Genomic DNA, 20,383 nt, shown 5'->3' with positions numbered 1-20,383 from the left:
CCTCAAACTCCTGATCCTCTTACCTCCATCTCCTAGGTGCTGGGATAACAAACGAGCACCACTACTCCTGCCTGACTTTTTTTTCTTTACTTAGCATACTGTCTTTTAAGGTTTATGAATGTTATGTAGCATGTATCAAAACACTACTTCATTTCAAGGCTGAATAATACTGTACATAGAAACATGAGTGTTAACATATTTTGTTGGTCCATTTACTTGTTGATAAACACATGGTCTGATTTTACCACTACGCTACTGAGAATGAATAATACTGCTGTAAATATTGGTATCAACGTATATGGTGGCTTGAAGAGATGGCTCAGCAGTTAAGAGCACTCACTGTTCTTGCAGAGGACTAAGGCTCTAAGCTCCTAATGATGACACACACCATTCAGTAACTCCAGTTCCAGGGTATCTGCAGCCCTTTTCTGGCTTCCACAGGCACCAAGCACGTACATGGCATACATACATACCCGCAGGCAAACAGTCATGCACATAAAATAAAAACAAATACAACTTTTTAAAAAGTATCTGATTGAACCCTTGTTTCAATTCTCATGTATATACCTAGGGGTAGAATTACTAGATTATATGATAATTCTGTTTGACTTTTGAGGAATTATCAAAGTTGATTATATTATATTCCTAACTATATATGCAACAACCCATACAAGTTTATGGCATTTATTTCCAGCTGAGCCCTTGGAATTGCTTAGTTGTTCCATATATCTTTTTTTTTTTTTTTTGACAGTTTCATAGTATATACAAGGTCTTCTGATTATATTCGCCCCTCCATTACTCTCTGGTGTCCCCTTACTCACACTTCTTCTCTCCTTCAACCTGTCCATGATTATTATTTGACCATCTCCCAGTTCAAGGTGAATGCTTCGGTAAACTATCTAAATCCTACTTCCTATCTTCCAGAAGCTGTTTCCATGGGCTCCTTCCAAAAAAGCCATACATGCCCAAGATTTTGTAATTTTTCAAAGAAAAAAACCAAAAATCCTTAATCTAAGTTTCCTTCTTCTCGATTATGACCTTTTTACATAAGTTTCTTCAAAGATGATTCTGGTGTCAAAATTGCTATGTTTTTCTACTTCTTAATTACTCTCCAATTCATAGGAAATTAGTCTCTACATCTAATGCTCTGTTGAAACTACTTTTGCGGAAGTCACTAATAATCACGAAGTTTCAAACACAGACATATTTAGTTTCTTTTTTTTTTTTTTTTTTGATTTTTTGAGACAGGGTCTAGCCCCAGGTGTCCTGGAACTCACTATGTAAATCAGGCTGGCCTTGAACTCACAGAGATTCCCCAGCCTCTGGCTCCCAAGTGCTGTTATTAGAGCCGTGCATCACCAAGCCCAGCTGTCTCGTACTCGAGTTAAATTTTTATCTTGGAAGATTTTGCAGTCTCATGTGATGTTGTGGAAAATCTTGTGACTGATTTTGCCTTTTGCCTTACATACCTATCATGCTGGAATGCAGTGCTTCCTGTTTCTTATCAGAGAGAAAACAGAAAACTATGTAAGTCATATGGTTTCCAGGAATCCCAACGTAGAGGAACTGAAACTTATCATGCTAATAGGGCATCTGGTCTGCTAGATTGTAATAGGATACTAGTCTACCATGCTAATAAGGGATCCCATATGCTGTGTTATGATTGGACTATTACCCCTATAAAAGTCCAGACTTTCCTGCAATAAAGCAGACCTGTGTCACTGAACCTGGTCTCCTGTGTCTGAATGCAGCGATCCTGGTGCAGACTCAACAGCCCTGGGGTCCAGACCAGACGACTGATTGGAGGAACTGAGAGAGCAGGAGAGAGACCGTAGCTGGAGGAAAGCAGCCACAGTTGGCGACCACACCTGGCACCCAGCATGGGACTGGGACCCCCTCCCCACAGAGCTGTAACACTCTGAGCTGTAACACCTTGGGCTCCCGATGCCCCTTTCTAGGTGCTCTTCCCGTGGTTGCTCGCCGCTTTCATTTTGCTCCACTCTTTCTTCTGGCTCGCGATCTTCGGTTGGGCGTGCTGCTCCTGTCTTCGCCAATTGTCTCCTTGACCGGTTCCTGAGTCCCTTTGTGTACGTCTTGCAGGGTGAGAGACCTCTGGTATGGGGAATAGTCACCCAGCTGCTGCCAGCACCTGCGCTGCTGCACTGGTTCCTCTCCTCAGGATTAGGCATATTAGGGTACCAGAAAAGGATGTAACTAAGGTTTTAGATGATGTACTAGCTCTTGTCCCCTGGTTTGCAGATTCTTGTTGCTGGGATCCCAAACAATGGGCTTGCATTTTATTCCTGGCCCGGTGTAGAGAAGTCAGGGGGGAATGCCCACAGTCTGGGCTGTTCTACCCCATTGTGACAGCCATTCTGGCCTCCCTTTGGGGGTTCTCCCTGACATCCCTGAACAGGACAATCTCCTATTAAAGGAGATAGATGAGCAAATATAACAACAGGACGCTGGGGACAACCTGTCCCAGGCATTTCCAGTTAAAACAAAACTAACAGATTCTTGTTCTGATGAAACAGTGACTGCTAATAATGATATAAAAAAATGAGGAATTGGGGTTTGACAGCTCCCTTGATGAAAAACAGGAAGTTAAGACAGCCTCTACACCACCATTATGGGATGGTGGCTACCCTCCACCATCTTACACTGGCTTTAAGAAAGTTCCACCCCAGTCCATCTACCCCTCCCTCCCAGAGGAGGACTGGAAGCCTCTCCCACCTAGGCCCCTCTCCTATGATACAATGGGAGATTTTCCACAGTTTTTCCAAGTTACTGTCAATCAGGGAAAACAGAACCCCAATGTCTGGAATCCATATTCTCATGATACCTCAAGGAAACTGTGTAAGGCAGCAGTTGAGGATGGCATTCACTCCCCCTGGTTTGGTCAGTTATTAGATACAATCAGTCCTTAGGCCAATACCCCCTATGATTGGCAGAATATCACCCATGCCTGCTTACAGGGAGGAGATATCCTTTTATGGAAAGCTGCTTACCAAGATGCATGTGAACAACAGGCAGAGTACAATAGAAATGCCAACGTCAAAAACATTGGAATTGATGCACAGCAATTTTCAGACCCCCCCCCAAACTCAGGCACAGGGACCTCCCCACTACTTTGAACAAGTATGGCTTGGCGCGTTTCGTGCTTTTCAAAGTATGCCGACTCGCAGTGATACCAAATTAACCAAATTGATACAAAAACCAGGCAAATCGTTCTCTGATTTTTTTGAGAGATGCCAACAAAGTACAAATAGAAAGATCAGTCATCAGGGAGCTGCCGATGCCTTGCTCAAGGATCTTGTGTATGAAGGCTGCTTTACAGAGTGTCACCTTGCCATAGGACCCATTAGACACAAGGGTGTCTCTAATGGATTCTGGCCTGCCTAGATGTGGGGACCGCTCGGGCCCATGCTGCGGCCCTTGCTGAGGCACTGGCTGCTCATCAGCCACAGGCCGAGATGGGCAAAGGCAAATGTTGGGCCTGTGGGGGATAGGGCCATTGGTCACATACCTGTCCTAATAAGATTAAGAAAGGGGCCAAAAGGAGCAAGGTTTCCTCTTCGAAATGCCCGAGATGCCGCAAAGGCTTTCATTGGGCAAGAGAATGCAGGTCTGAGGTGGATGCAGATGGTAAACCCATACAAAAGGTTCCTTTAAATGGGCAACGGGGCACCTCTCAGCACCGCCCCAAACAGAGGAAGGGAATACACCCCCCATGGCCAATGGACGATACCTATTGATTTGCATAAGCCTAGGATGCAACTTTCCCTAGATGGCCGTAAAGGCCTAATTGATACAGGGGCCGATATTACTGTAATCAGACAACAGGAAGCATGGTCTCATTGACACTGCAAACCTGGACCCACATACAAGGAGTTAGGGGTTTACAGAACACCCAACAGGTCCAACGTCCAGGAATATGGCTGATCTGAGTGGCAACGCAGGAGCTGTTAGATTGCTCCTAGCCACAGGGCTTCCCCATAATTTGTGGGGGAGAGATATCCTTCGCTGCATGGAAGCTGTTTTAACTACAGATGAGAAAGCCTTTTATGATGACTTCATTGTAGACCAGCGGTTACGTAATGCCCCCCCCACCTCCAATTCTAACGGCCACTGCTCGGCTGCCCAAGCCACTCCGATCAAACTAATGTGGGACACTAAGGCTCTCATATGGGTGGAGCAGTGGCTTCTTCCTTTATGCAAATTAACTCACTTGATCTCTTTGTCCAGGAACAATTATCCTTGGGTCATATTGATCCCTCCCTTAGTTTTCATAATTCTCCCATTTTGTAATACAAAAGAAATCAGGAAAATGGAGACTTTTACATGATCTAAGGGCAAATTAACTCACTTGATCTCTTTGTCCAGGTACAATTATCCTTGGGTCATATTGATCCTTCCCTTAGTTTTCATAATTCTCCCATTTTGTAATACAAAAGAAATCAGGAAAATGGAGACTTTTACATGATCTAAGGGCTACTAATGAGTATATGAAGCCTTTAGGGACCCTCCAACAGTGACTGCCTCACCCTACTGCTATTCACAAAGAATGTGCAATTTTTATAATAGATATTAAGGACTGTTTCTTCTCTATTCCTCTTCATGATGATGATAAGCCCCATTTTGCCTTCTCTATACCTGCCACTAACCATAACCTTCCAGTTCAACGCTATCAATGGAAGGTTTTGCCTCAGGGCATAAAAAACAGTCCTACTATCTGCCAATATTATGTGGCCCATGCCTGCAGACCTTTGCTGACTGAGGTTTATATTTTACATTATATGGATGACATTCTTATCTCCCATAAGGATCCTAAGATCTTACAAGGAGGTTTTCAAGAAATTAAAACAAACCTCCAGGCATTAGGTCTTAGTATTGCAGCAGATAAAATACAGTTACATGCCCCTTATACCTTTTTAGGCCACTCTATTCAAGATGACATTCGGCCCATAGCTCCTGTTCTTACCTTACCAGATGAGGTTACCCTTTCAGAGGTGCAGACCCTCTGTGGCAACATCAATTGGATAAGGGCGTGTTCCCATGTCCACAGAAGAGCTTACACCGCTCTTTGACCTCTTGCGCGGTACTGATATGGTCTCCATTTCCTGCAAGTTCTATCCGGAGGCACAACATGTTGTCACAACGATCAATTCTCACCTGTCCCAAGCATGTGTGAATAGGATACAGCCAAAGTTGCCCATCCAAGCACTAGTTATTCCTACTAAAAAACACCCTTTGGGAGCGCTCTGGCAGACCCAGGGCTCCCTGATATGGGTCCACTCTTCATGGAGTCAATTTCACAAGGTCACCCCAGCTATTGATGCGTGGGCTATGTTAGCCCTTAAACTTGTCCACACCTCCCGCCTTCTGTATGGCCACGAACCCGAATCATTGGTTCTTCCCCTTCCACTTCACATGCTCCAGTCATTGTTCCTTGACAACCCTGGCTTCCAAACTTCCTACTAGTCTATCAGGGGAAATATGACAATCATTATCCTAAACATAAACTCCTTCAAGGAATAAGACAGCTTCCCCTGTCCCTATTTCTGCAGGCACTCCCAAAGCGTAACCCTCTTCCTAAGGCTGCCCTAATCTTTACTGATTCTAGTAAACGCAAATTTGGTTATGTAATTTACCAGGAAGGAAAACTCTCCTCACATAAGGTTTTCCCTTTCCAGGGATCTGTACAGCTTGGAGAGATCTCAGCCATGTCACAGGTCTTTCAGGATCTCCCTACAACTCCCTGTAATATTTTTTCTGACAGTGCTTATGTAGTTCAGACTCTGGAACATCTGACCTTTGCAGCTTTCCAGCCCCACCAGAGTTTCCTTGATTTGTTGTTCTCCTCATTACAACTATTACTCGAGCAGCGCTCTGTCGCTTGGTATATTCAACACTTGTGCTATCATACCAATCTCCCAGGGCTTCTAGCAGAAGCCAATGCTGTCATTGACAAACTGGTCCTGAGTGCCACCCTAGACTCCACTATAATTCAACAAGCTAGAGACTTACACACCTGTTTTCATCTTTCTCCCCAAGATATACATAGGCTTCTACCCACTCTACCAATTCAGAGCTGCAAGCATTAGGTCCCTGCCTGCTCCTCTTGTGATCTTCTTCTACCTCTACGACCATTACAACCCACCAGAACTCTCCCTAGAGGCCTTGGCCCCAACAAGTTATGGCAAATGGACATCACTCATTTTTTTCCTTTGGCAAGCTCAAGTATATCTATCATATTATTGACACTTATTCCAATGTCCATTTTGCATTGGCCTGCTCTGGTGAGACGGCTTCTCATGCCATAAGGACTGTCAAATATGCCATGGTCCTTAGGGGAGTTCCTTGGCAAATAAAAATAGATAATGGTCCTTGTTATGTTTCCGCTACCTTCAGTCATTTTTGCTCTAACTGGAATATTAGGCATATAACTGGTATCCCTTACAATCCTCTGGGTCAAGGGATTATTAGACATTCCCACCAAACACTCATTAAACAAATACAGAAAATAGGGGAAGACAATGATAAAGGCCCCCACTATAAGGACCCAAATTTTGTTATACAACAAGCTCTATTTGTATTAAATTTTCTAAACTTTGACTCCAATGGCCTCCCACCAGCAATAAAGCATTGGGGGGCATTCACTCAGCCCACTCCTGCCCCCATGGTGAGACGGAAGGTCCCTCTCACAAGTGAATGGAAAGGTCCACACCTATTACTAACACAAGGGCAAGGCTATGCTTGTGTCTTTCCAGATAATGTTCCAGCCCCCATCTGGATCCCAGCCCAGAACAGCAAAATTGCCTGCAACGGAAAACCTCCCTCCACAACCACCGACCCCAGAGATGGCAGCCCTGGAGGAAGCAGCGCACCTCTCAACTACTGAGAGACCGACCCCGTATCTCAGACCACGAAAGCGACAGGCTCCAATGGCACATCCGATAACCTGGGGCGACCTTAAGTATCTCACTTCGCAAGCAGAGACTATAGCCAATCAAAACTCTCAAACCAGAGGGAACCCCCTGTCTATGTTCCTTATTATGTGTGCCATCGTTACTGCTAACTCCTGATTTTTGGACACTGCATTGTTAAGGGTCTTGAAAATTTTGTTAAAACTCATATTTCTCTGGTTCAGTTAGCTGTTGCCCCACCTCCAGATCTTGCCAGGCATGTCTCTGCAAAGAAGGACCCGCTGTTCCTTGCCCTTACCGACCTATAATAATAGAAATATGAAAAATGGGCTTGAGCATAGGTGTAAAGTCTTACAGAACTACCATGCAATGGACCTGAGACAACGGCCTGACTGTCAGAGCCACAGGAAATACCTTGTGATATATACTCCTATTGGCAGACTGTGAGACCGATGCCTAGAACTTGCCACTCCCTAATCCCCATTGTTACTCCAGATGGGACGACCCCACTCCATCAGATTTTATTGAATTCTTAGCCCCTTAAGAGGCCTTTGCACAGGCCAAACCTTGATACACTGCCTCTCCCTCTGCTGGACCATACCAAGGGACTCACCCTTCGACGGCTGGTAGTCAATGATGGGTAAGATCCCAAAAGATGGGACAACCTAAGACAGGCACAGTCCATAATGCTAGGTGACCCCTGAGGTGGGGACAACAATGCCGAGGCAAAGAACCTCGACTCCCACTGGTTGGCATGGAGTTGACCCAGCCTGCTCTAGAGGGAACTCGCCATCTTGAAGGATGGGGCCCACAGTAGGGATCAATCCCTTGCCTCCCAAGCCATTCTACCTTGCCTTGATGCACAACAGAAAAATCCACCACATACAGCCCCTGGACTGACATCAGTATACTATATATTCTGAACTGTGCCTCGCTCTTAAAAATGAAAAAATAGGGGGAGATGTTGTGGAAAATCTTGTGACTGATTTTGCCTTTTGCCTTACACACCTATCATGCTGGAATGCAGTGCTTCCTGTTTCTTATCAGAGAGAAAGCTATGTAAGTCACATGGTTTCCAGGAACCAGAAACTTAGAGAAACTGAAACTTATCATGCTAATAGGGCACCTGGCCCGCTAGAGTGTAATAGGATACTAGTCTGCCATGCTAATAAGGGATCCCATATGCTGTGTTATGATTGGACTATTACCCCTATATAAGCCCGGACTTTCCTACAATAAAGCAGATCTGTGACACTGAACCTGGTCTCCTGTGTCTGAATGTAGCAACGCTGGCGCAGACTCCTCACCAGCCCTGGGGTATGGACCGGACTACTGATCGGAGGAACTGAGAGAGCAGGAGAGCAACCACATCCGGAGGAGAGCAGCCACAGCCGGTGACCACAATGTGCTAAGCATTTGAGAAGTATTTGGTTCACCATTTTAGCACAGCTTTTCCATCATCTGTACTACAGAATGGCTAGCTTCTGCCTGTGTGTCTTCATGCTGCATTTCCTTGGTGTGTATCTAACTCAGTGTCCAAGTTTCCACTTTCATAAAAACACCCATCACAACGGATTAGAGCTCACCCAACTGACCTCATTTTGACTTGTTTGCCTCTGTAATGACCCTGTTTCAAACAGGGTTACATTATGAAGTTACTGGAGGCTCGAAGTTCAGCATATCCTTTTGGAGGAAGGAACACAATTTAACCCATAACAGTAACGAACCACTGTGGGTATCACTGACATTTTTCCAAAAGCAGCATTCCTAATTTAGAAATGGAAAATATTCAGAATTTTCTCTAATTCTCACAGAAGTGCAGCCTTCCCTACAATTACAAATGCAGACAACAAACCACAGAGTAGTGAAGCACCTTGAGGTATGTGTGCTGACAGAAAGGATGGGTAGCATTTAAATGGACAAATAGTTCAACTAACCAGGCTTCATTTAGGCAACTAAATATAAAATGAGTTATGTAACTTGATAATTTTGATGGCAGTGTAAACCTCAATTTTACAAAATGTAGGAATGAAAGGTTAAAATAATATTTCAGATCTAAGTCAGTTTAAAATTTCAAAAATGTTTAAATACATAGTGCTTATTTCACTGAGGTATTTCCTCATTCACAAGGAGAATATCCAGTAGAAGTATTTCTCAAAGTAAGCACGTCCCAAGCAGTATTAAACATAGCACAAAACGTTTTACCTGTAGTATACTCGCAGGGTCTGGATTTCTTCTTCCAGCTTTCTGTATTGTTCAACTGCAGTTTCTCTGGATTGCTGCATTGATAACAACTTTGCCTGCAAGTAATTAATAGTTTTTAAAGTTGAATGTTAGCTTTGGCATGGTAAAACACATTATGAAGTATGAATAGGAATCTAATAGCTTAAAAATCAAGTCATATTTCCAGCAGGGTCACAATTTCCCACAAAACTGCCCAAATATATCAGTAACAGAAATATGAAAGACATGAACAGAGTAAGTGTATTAACTTTGCTCATTTCCAAACTTCAACCTTATTCTAACTGATTCATCAGATATATGCCCTTCTGCAATGTTTAACTTTATACACAGAATTCAGAATGCAGCATGGGTTCAGAGCAGTATGTAGAGCAGAGATAAGCACAATGGGTATTTCATACACAAATTTAATGTGGCTCCACTGGCTGACCACACTGGATTTTCTTTTAACTTTATTAATAGTAAAACTTAGAAAATTCTAAATATGTTGTTAAGCTATCTTTGATACACAAAACCTGATTCTTAGATATAAGTTAACCTTTTCAATTATTCTTCTGCAGGAGAAAAAAAATCATTAATAGACTCATGGTAACAACTTTCACTGTTAGAGAGACTTTGCTCAAAGGACATTGCCTTAAAACACAGGCAAAGAGGTTTGCAAAGTTCTAAATGAAGGCTTCATGAACTGATAAAGCAGAGCCACAGACATAGTAGTGGAGTAACATGATGCTCTAATGAACATGTGATGTTAGAATCAAGTTAAACATTTCATTTTCTTCAAAACATTAATCAATTCTAATGGTATAAACTTTCAGGGTATTTTCTCCTAGCATTTTGCCCAATATAGTTTATTATTGTTACCTATTTTTTATTTATAGATTAAAAATCAAAATTTTAATTTAAAAATAATTGTCTACATTCCTACTATCATTTCTACTGACATTAAAACAGTGCAAAAAGAGTTTAACATAACTTTATATATAAATATTTTAATATTTTTATTTTATGTGTTTGAGTGTATTGCCTGCATGCATGTGAGTGCACCTGTGTCAGGCAATGCTGCAGAGGTCAGAAGAGGGTGTCAGATTTCCCTGGACCTGGAGTTAAGGACAGTTTGTAGCTGCCATGTGGGTGCTGGGAATCAAACATGGGTCGTCTGCAAGAGCAGTCAGTGCTCTTAACTGCTGAGCCATCTCTCTGGCCCCTCAACATAACTTTTTAAATACAGCACTGGTAAGTCAAGTTTTAGTATTGCTTACTCAAAGTTTCATTTGCATGAAAATATTGTCTTTCATTGTAAATGGTGTTTGACAAATAACACACAGCTATTGTCATACACTGTGAAAACTACACTAATGCCAATAGTTAATTGAAAGTTTGGAGGCAGAGTTTCAGAATTGTGATGAATGCATATGATTCCACTGGAATTATTTTCTTGCATAAGAATGCAGTAAATAAGAAAAATAATAAAATCCCAATTATGAGAAAATTAATTAGTGTAAGTAATGAAAATGAACATTGGATAATGCAACTTTTCTGTTTTAATAATGAAGAACTGTAAAAGCATGCGGTAGACTGAATATTTGCATGTAAGTTTAAGCACAAGATATTAATTTGTTTTCTATCTAGACTAACAAATTTAACAGATTTACTCTGTAATTAATTTTACGATGTTTGGGTGATTGCTTTCACCTGATACATTTCATAACTACAGGTGAGATATCCCCCCAGGCTACAAAAATAAAGCATTTAAAATAAAAAGTGGTTGGTTCATAAGGTCAGTAATTAACATTTTGCTAAATTTCACTGTACAATAAAGTAAAATTGAATTGGTAATTTTGAAGGCACAGATATTCACTATGACAAGAAATCACACACACAAAAGGATACAATGCATTCAACCTAAAAATGTCATAAATGGGACAGCAGAGTTGGCTTAGCACTTAAGAGTACTGGCTGATCTTGCAGAGGACCTGGGTTTGATTCCCAGTGTCAACATGGTGGCTAGCAACCATCTGTAACTACAGTTTCATGGGATCCAACACCCTCTTCTGACCTCCACAGATATTGCACAACATGAGTGCTCTTACATACACAAAGGCAATACACACTCATACACATAAAATAAAGTAATAATTTATTACTTTATGTGTAAAATATGTATATCTATCTATCTATCTATCTATCTACCTACCTACCTACCTACCTACCTACCTACCTACCTATCTATTAAATTATTAAATGTCATAAATGAGCTCGGGTAGACAGGGCTAGCACTTGAAGGCAGAGGTAGGTGGATCTCTATAGATGTCAGGTTGGTCTCCATAGCAAGTTCCAGGCCAGGCCAGATGGAGCTACAGGGTCTCAAAAAAAGAAACAAACAAAACATTACAATACAAAACAAAAAAAAAGCCATAAATGAAGCTGTATGTTTTAACAAGTATAAAACACTGAATAGGTAAAAGGAAATTTGAATAATTTATGTAACAGCAAATACTTTAAATGATTATTTTGCTATTTTAACCTAGAAAATTTTCAAATGAACAAATTAAAAACTAAAAATCAAATTAAAACCAAAAATAATTTTGTCTAAAAATACTGAGTCATGCAATGCCCGCCAAGGTCAGAAGAGGACATCAGATCCCCTAGAACTGGAGTTATGGATGACTGGTAGCTGCCACATGAGTGCTAGGAATTGATCCAGGCCCTCAGCAAGGACAGTCTTAACCATAGAGCATCTCTCTACCCCAATATTATTTAAATTCTTATGCATAAGGCAATACTGAGTATTTCACATTTACATTCAAAACTGACAGTGAAGTGTGGCTTTACAACAATTCACTCAATTTCTTAATTCCTACAGTTAATTTTATTTTTTTAAAATACGTATTATTTTTATTTTATGTGTATGAGTGTATTGCCTGCACATTAATGTAAGCATACCTATGCCTGCAAGGACCATGGAGGCCAGAAGACAGTGTTAGATCCCTTGGAACTGGAATTATGAAATAATTCCAGCCACCATGAAGATGCTGGGAACCAGGTGCATTTCAAGAGCAGACAGTGCTTTTAACTGCTGAGCCATATGTCCAGTCTCCCGAAGTCCAATTTTAGGTCTTAGCATTGGTGACTATGTTTATCATAGTGCTACTTTTCAGTCCTTATCGCTGATGAACTTCAGTCCTTATGGCTGATGAACTAATGTCAGATACAAGATCCAGGTTGTTCTGAGTATGACAGATCTCTGGCCCCATATTACAGAAGTGAGACCATGCCTGGCTATTTCTCTAAATTCTGACTTTACATATAACCATGTAACAACCATCACAATCAGATATTAGAATATTCCCATTATCCCCAAAACTTCCACTGCAACTCATGCAGTCTCCCTTTTTACCCACCTCTGTTACCTATAACATTGCCTTCTCTAGAACATTATATAAATGAAATACAGCTGTTGAGTCTTGTATGTCGACTAAAATCAGTAAGACAAAGATGTACACGTTCTTCATCTGTTCAGTATAGTGCTTGAAGTTTTAGCTGAAGCAGCAATGAGACGAGTAAAGGAAATAAAGGGATACAAATTGGAAAGGAAGAAGTCCAAGTATCCTTATTTGAAAATGATATGATCCTATACATAACAGAAACTAATGACTCCACCTGAAAAGGCCTAGAGCTGATAAATACATTCAGCACAGTAGCAGCAAATAAAGTTAACACACACAAAAAAAAATCAGTAGGATTTCCATATAGCAACAACAAACAAACTGAGAAAGAAATCAGGGAAACGATCCCATTCATGACAGCCTCAAACTCATAAAATATCTTGGAACAAATCTGACCAAGGAAGTGAAGGACCTGTATAATAAAAACTTTAAGACACCAAAAGAAATTGAAGAAGATACCAGAATATGGAAAGACCTTTCATGCTGATGGTTCAGTAGAATTAATATTGTGAAAATGGCCATTCTATCAAGAACAATCTATAGGTTCAATGCAATACCAAGTAAAACTTAAACACGGGCTGGAGAGTTGGGTCAGCAGTTAAGAACACTCTGGCTGGTCTTGCAGAGGACCCAGGTTCAGTTCCCAGCACACACATGGTAGCTAATAACCATAAATGACTCCAGTTCCAGGGGATCCAACACCCTCCTCTGGCCTCTGAGGGCATTGCACACATGTGGTGCACTGACATGCAGGCAAAACATTCATACACAAAACTAAAATTAAAACAATTTAAAAATAAAAAGCTAACATAATTCTTCACAAAAATTGAAAAAAAGATCTCAAATTTAATATGGAAACATAAAAAACCCAGGATAGCCTAAACAATTCTGAATAATAAAAGGAGAGCTGGAGGCATCATCTTCCTTGATTTCATATTATACTCTAAAGCTATTGTTTTAAAAAAAAAGAATGCACTGGCATAAAAACTGACACACTGATCAATGGAATAGAATTGAGGACACAGATTTAAGTCTAAGCAGTTATACAATATTGGTGCCACTTGTTGAATTTCTGTTTTGGTTTGAGCATTGTGCCAAGCATTGGAAATACAGTACTACAGTCTGTCTTTGCAAACAACCTATGAGATAATTCCCATTATTTTCAGGTGAAACAGTGAATCAAATCATCATTAGGTAACAGAATTATTGACAACAATAGAGGTCATAGGTAAATCAGAATGTGTTCCACCTTCAGTGTCCTTTTATCACACATGAAACGACTGGGAAAGGAAGGCTGGCTGGCTGATGTTAAGTATACTGATTTTGACCACTGTCATTTAAACAGGACAACGATTTGTAATGGTACTATATTAGAAAGGAACTACATTGATTCTATGCAGTTCTACCTAGTAATTTAGAATGACAAAAAAACTATACTGTGCAGTGAACAATATATTTATTATGGATATTGTAGGTATAACCCCATTTATTTTACTTTAAAATTTTTTTATGTTTGGTTTCAATGTGTTTTTAATAGTTATAGTCTGAAATAGTTCAGCCTTCCTTTGATAACTCCAAGATCATTTATGCAAATCTCTTTCTACGACAGAACAGAGACAGCTGATTGTTTGCTCGATATCTGCTTAATAAAGGAGCAAGAAGTACAAATTAAATCACACAAGCAAATGTAGATTTGGGAAGGATGTAATACAATCCCTTACTTTTTTAGATAAGGAAACTGTTGCTAATGCAACGTGGCTAGGAAAACATTTGGAGACTGTCCAAGGTTTCATAACTAATTAGAAGGAAAGTTAGAAATAGAATACAAGTACTTAAAATCATTGTTTATTTTACATTACAGGATCATATTTCAAAATAGTAAAATTTCATATGTATGTTATTTTAATAGAATCATTTTCACAGAATAACCATAAATATATTTATACGTGTTACAACTATGAACAGTTAAAGATATCTTTGTACATATCTTTAAAGAATGTCTAGAAAATTATTCAAGCAATGATTATAATCATCTTAGAATTTTCCAGAATTTAGCCTCACAAGCAGATTAAGAGCCTAGTAGAAAACAAGTAAATATATTTTGCAACATATACCTAAAAAATGAAAAGCTATTATCAATATGATAAAGTGATTTCAGCTACATTTCCCTCTGACAGCAACACAGCCTGCCCACTACACTGTGTAATGCTCTTTAGAGGAAACCTTTAGTGATGTATTATGTTCTCATGTCATGATTTCAGTTTATCAGAACACAGGCAATCAGGCTCTTCAGTCCAGCCATGTCCAGTGACTTATGAGTTGGTCTGACATGAGAGAGGGACAACAAGAATTTGTGGTGGAAACAGAAATTAGGACATTAATAGGTAGAAATTGACTCTTGACCAGTGAGCAGAAATCATAGACACAAAAAATGGGAATGCAGAAAGAAGTATTTCAGAAGCATGGCTTGGTGGGTCTGCGGAAACAGGAAGGGTGGGAAGGCATCTTGGCTCCCTAGTTACAAACTTTCTCATTAGGCAATTTAGAAAATCTTCAAAATAAATATCTAACATAATTCTTCAAAAAAATTGAAATCTTTGATCAAAAATTGAATCTTTTATATGCCTCAATTTCCAGTTTACCCCATTTTGTAGGTGAAAATATGTGAATATAGAATAAAATATGTGAAATACTTAAAATAGTATACCATATAAAGTAAATGCCTTAAAGACCAATTACAGAACCAATTTCAGAACAAAGAAGAAAACAAAAAAATAACTGAATCACTAACTTGATAACTTAGCAGTTGACAAGCCAGTACAGATCTGCTGAACAGGTGAAGAAAATAAAATTCCAGCATCAATCTGGCTTATAAAGCTAACATCTTTTTACTCTGAAAGAAGGCTGAGTCTCTGATACTGTTCATGACTTTCCTTATGATTCTCTGTATGTCTATCTAGAGAGACAACCAATGTTGATCAAAGCAATGAGTACAAATCTTCTACTCTTTGTCATGAATCACAATTTTATGAAAATAATCAATTACAAAATACGATATTTCTGAAGAATCTACCTTTAATATATGTTTTGGGGTTTCAATGACCATTTTTTAAAAAGAAAAAAGGTTTTTGAGATGATTTTAGGGGAAAGATTTCACTGTATAAATTTTATTAGCTGTTGTTAATTATTAAGAGCAATATATAATTATAGCTGACTTTGGTAAGTTTTCATGATGGCATAGTTTGCAAGTGGTACAGTCAGCACACGATCCCGTCACCCCTGTTCTAAAGACTGTGCTGGGCAGTTTCAGGAATACATTTTTGTATTTCCCCTTTTGCGGTTACATAATGTCTGATCATTGCTCATGAATCAATATACATGAGGTTTATAGAAGACTTAAAGACTAAGACATTATCTAATTTGACATAGTAAGAAGTTGAGTGATTTCATTAAAGGAATAAATGTTATTTCTGTTATTTTAAAAGGGAGGCAAATAAGAGATTATTAACTATATGGATCCTTCTTAACAAAGAAAGAATATAGAACAAAATTTCGATTTTCCAAGACAACATATTATGCTACTATAGTTGTTCACAGACACCTGATAAAATGAAAAAAAATGGCACACAAAACACTGTTCTATGCATTAACTTAATTATCACTCATAATGCATATTGTAGTACTTACTATTTCAATTTTACAAATGAGAAAAATGTTAAGTAATTTACTAAATGTCAGTCCACTACTAAAAATGAAGCAAGGATTTGAATTCAGGTAGTTCAAAGCCCTTCCTCTTAATTACTATGCTATAAACATCACACAAAATTTGGCCAGGCATGGTGGTGCACGCCTTTAATCCCAGCACTTGAGAGGCAGAGGCAGGTGGATCTTTGTGAGTTTGAGGCCAGCCTGGTTTACATAGTGACTTCCAGGACAGATGGGGCTACAGGGAGACCCTGTCTCAAAAAGACAAAAAAAAAATGGTGTTACCTAATGCATCTCTCAACTCTTGTCAATGAAGCTCCCTCATGCAACAGAGAACCAGAAACACAAAAGGCCAAGGCATAGAGAATAAGAGTCTGCAGAGAGTGGGTCCTTGGACAGGACTCCTACATTAAACTCTACCCATCCAGGGCTCAGGGACCATTATGGAAGAGGGGGTTGGAAAGATTGTAAGAGCCAGGGGAGGAGGTGCATGACCATAGTCCTTCAGGCTCCTGGGACTCATCTCATATGAACCTACAGCAATGATGACAGCATGCACAAGAACCATGAAAACTCAAGCAGACAAAAAAACAGTGCAGAACTGGAAATGGGCAGCAGGCCCCAACCTTAGGTGAAGAACTGTTGGCAGTTGACTGTTGCTATCTTCCTAAAGGGAGGGACTTTAGAACACTAGGTAGACTGACTAGACCTCAGTGGATGAACCTGTACTGAGAGACATCTGGGGAAACTAACTTGACATGATCAGCCTTAACACAAATGACAGAATGTATATGCATGAAGTCCAGTGGGGGGGGGGGGGCTCTGGGAGGTGCCAATGGAGAAGGGGATATAATGATGATTAAGTTTTTCTGTATGAAATACACAAAAAGTCAATTAAAAATTTACAAAAAATAAAAATTAATTGAAATATGGTGTTGCATGGCTGGAGAGGTCATACATATTAGAGAAAACCCTATTTCTGTCATTGTCCCTAAACAAATGTAATTTCTTACTTTATGTTAAATATGCATCCTTGTATTTACAGGCAAGTATAACTGTCAGCACTCAAGCTTCTTTTTGCAACAGATGGAGACTATTACAGAGTTCCACAACTGGTCAAACAGAGAATAAGTGTCTGTGAGATGCTCAACCCTAAGTGACACATCTACAATGGAACCTCTACATTTAAGGTTCATGGAACATAGTGGAACAGGAGGTAGAGAGACTACTATGCACCTCTCAACTCTCACCAGCGAAGCTTCCTCATACAAGAGGGCAATTAACATAAAAAGCTACAACAGGACAAAACGTAAAAAACAGACTGTAGAGTATGTGTCCCTGGATAGAGCTCCTGTATTAAACCTCATTCACAGAGGGCTCAGGGACTGTTGCAGAGGAGAGGGTGGAAAGATTGTAAGAGTCCGGGGTGGTAGATGGCCACAAAGAAACAGAAGCTTACAGGCTCCTGGGAACTTGCTCATATGAACTTACAGCAATGGTGACAATATGTACAAGATCCAAGCAAACTCAAACCAGACAAAACCCCAGCATAGTATTGAGGAAATGGGCAGGAGGTCCCAACCTTAGCTGAGGAACTATTGGCAGCTGATCACTGTGGGGTGAGGGAGAGCTGATCTTCTTTAAGGGAGTGACACTAGACAGGCTGACCAGGCTCCAGTGGATTAACTCACACCAAGGGACACCTAGGTACACAAACTTGACTTGATAGGCCTTAACATATATGACAGAATGCATGAAATCCAGTGAGGGGGCTATAGGAGGGTGCAGAAAGGGGAGGAGTCTAAATAGGATTAAGATGTATGAAATGCACAAAAATACAATAAAATATATTGAAATAAAAGGAAAAAAATTGGGAAAAAATATGGTGTTATACCCCAGATCCTAGTCAGCTTTTTCTGACATTCACACAGTCCCAGGCATAGTTCAGATTGCACTGCTCACCTACCAACCCAACTGGGTGAGTTCTCCAGGCCCTTGCCACCATCCTCACATTTCTAATCCTAGCTTGTATCTCATACCACTCAAGAAACAGTCCAGCCTGGTGAGTTCCCCAGATCCTAGCCCACAACTATCCCCATCCCCACACTCCGAGGCAAAGTTGGGGTGGCGTACCCTAAGCACCAGATCAGACAGACCTAGCTGAAAGTCACATATGCTTTCTTTCTTTGTGACCACTGAATTAAAATCACACTCCTAGTCCCACATCCCTCCAATAAGAAAATGAACACTAAGCTGAAAGCAGAAAAAATGGCAACATAGACACAAGGAGGAGGAGGTGGACAAGAAGTCCCGCCAACAAAAAGAAACGGTGGTAACAAATGGTGCTGGGAGGGGCAGAGACAGTCTCTTTAAGCATGGGACTCTTGGTAGGTTAAGTAGGCTCCAGTGGATAGATCCACACTGAAGGACATTTGAGGACACAAATTAGACTCTATAGGATATATATGTATATATATATGTATATATGTACATTAAATTGGGCAGAGGGTAATAAGGACAGGTGGGAATATGGGAGCGGATCTAAATATCACCAAATTATACTGTACAAAAATCACAAAAACTGAATTTTTAAAAAGTGTAAAAAAATCAACATTAAGTATCTGAAAGACTGATCTGTCAACTCTTCATACCTGATCTGAAATCTACCAAGCTCAGGAAAAAACAAAAACAAAACAAATTTCCATTCAACAGAGGCATGCTATAATCTTCTATCAGACACACAATCAACAAAAAAAGTTCACATGCCGATGTGACATGCCAAAAATACAAACAATATGAAAGGACAAGATGAAATGTTCTCTCTCCCCTAAAACCCACAAGTCCTAAAGAAATGTTCTCCAATGAGATTTACAGAGATGAATCCCAAGACACAGAATTTAAAAGAACAATCCTAAGTATGAACAAAGAAGGCAGGCTTTAAAGAAGATACCCTGATAAACTTAAAGAGGATAGGAATAGACTCCTGAGTCAAGTCCAAAAAAAAAAAAAAATATGGCTGAATGAAATGAAAGATATCAGGATTTGAAAACTGAATTCAGTAAAGAGATAGTGATACAGCAAGCTGAAATGAAGATGGAAGTGAATGACTCAATAAACCAATTAGAAATGTAGGGGAAACATTAACATTAGAATGAATCAAGTAGAAGATAGAATAGTAGGAATTTACGATAAAATGGAGGAATTATCACTCCATCAAAGAACATGAAAAAAAAATTTTAAACACTGGGAAGTAATACGCAATAACCGAAGGACACTGTGAAAACCAAAATCTATGAATTGCTCATGATATTATATATAAGGGACACCAAAAATTCTACCCGAAAACTCCTAGAAATTATTAACACATTCAGTAAAGTTGCAGGTAACAAAATTAACATACAAAAGTCTATAGCCTTTCTATATACCAATAACAAGCAATCAGAGAAAGAGCACATGGAAACACTCCCCTTCACAAGAGCTGCAAAAAAAAAAAAAAAAAAAAAAAATCTCAGAGTAAACCTGACCAAGGATATTAAAGAGCTCTACAATGAACATTTTAAACCTTTAAAGAAAGAAATTGAGGAAGACATCAGAAGATGGAGGGACCGCACATGCTCATGGATTAGAAGAATTAATATTGTGAAAATGACCATCCTACCAAAAGTCATATATAGATTCACCACAATGCCAATCAAAATCCTCATGACATTTTTTGCAAAATTGGAAAAAAATATCCTAAGATTCATATGGAAGAACAAAAGACCTCGGACAGCCAAAACAATCCTGAGCACTAAGAGCAATGCCGGGGAGATTCCTATATCAGATTTAAAGCAGTATTACAGAGCTATAGTCATAAAAATGACATGGTACTGGCACAAAAATAGACCCATAGATCAATGGAACAAAATTGAAGACCCAAATATGAGTAAATGCAATTTCAGCCACAGGATATTTGACAAAGGGGCGAAGAATATTCACTGGAGGAAAGACAGCATGTTCAGCAAATGGTGCAGGCAAAACTGGATCTCCACTTGTAGAAGAATGAAACTAAACCCCGTATCTTTT

General features: G+C 39.7%; 1 protein-coding gene across 3 annotated transcripts in view; it reads right to left on the bottom strand.

The window, feature by feature from the left end:
- Mipol1 (mirror-image polydactyly 1) overlaps nucleotides 1-20,383 on the bottom strand; it is a 372,255-nt gene that overhangs the window by 95,950 nt on the left and 255,922 nt on the right. For all 3 annotated transcript variants that reach the window (XM_008832891.2, XM_017798100.2, XM_008832890.2), the window contains exon 9: nucleotides 9,132-9,226. In XM_008832891.2, the coding sequence (XP_008831113.1) occupies nucleotides 9,132-9,226 (95 nt within the window). The remainder of the gene's footprint in view (nucleotides 1-9,131; nucleotides 9,227-20,383) is intronic.

The sequence above is a fragment of the Nannospalax galili genome, unplaced genomic scaffold (genome assembly GCF_000622305.1).
Source record: "Nannospalax galili isolate Female #2095 unplaced genomic scaffold, S.galili_v1.0 scaffold636, whole genome shotgun sequence".
NCBI classification, from domain to species: Eukaryota; Metazoa; Chordata; class Mammalia; order Rodentia; family Spalacidae; genus Nannospalax; species Nannospalax galili.
Note: the sequence above shows the minus strand (reverse complement) of the source record. Positions and strands in the feature narration are given on the sequence as shown.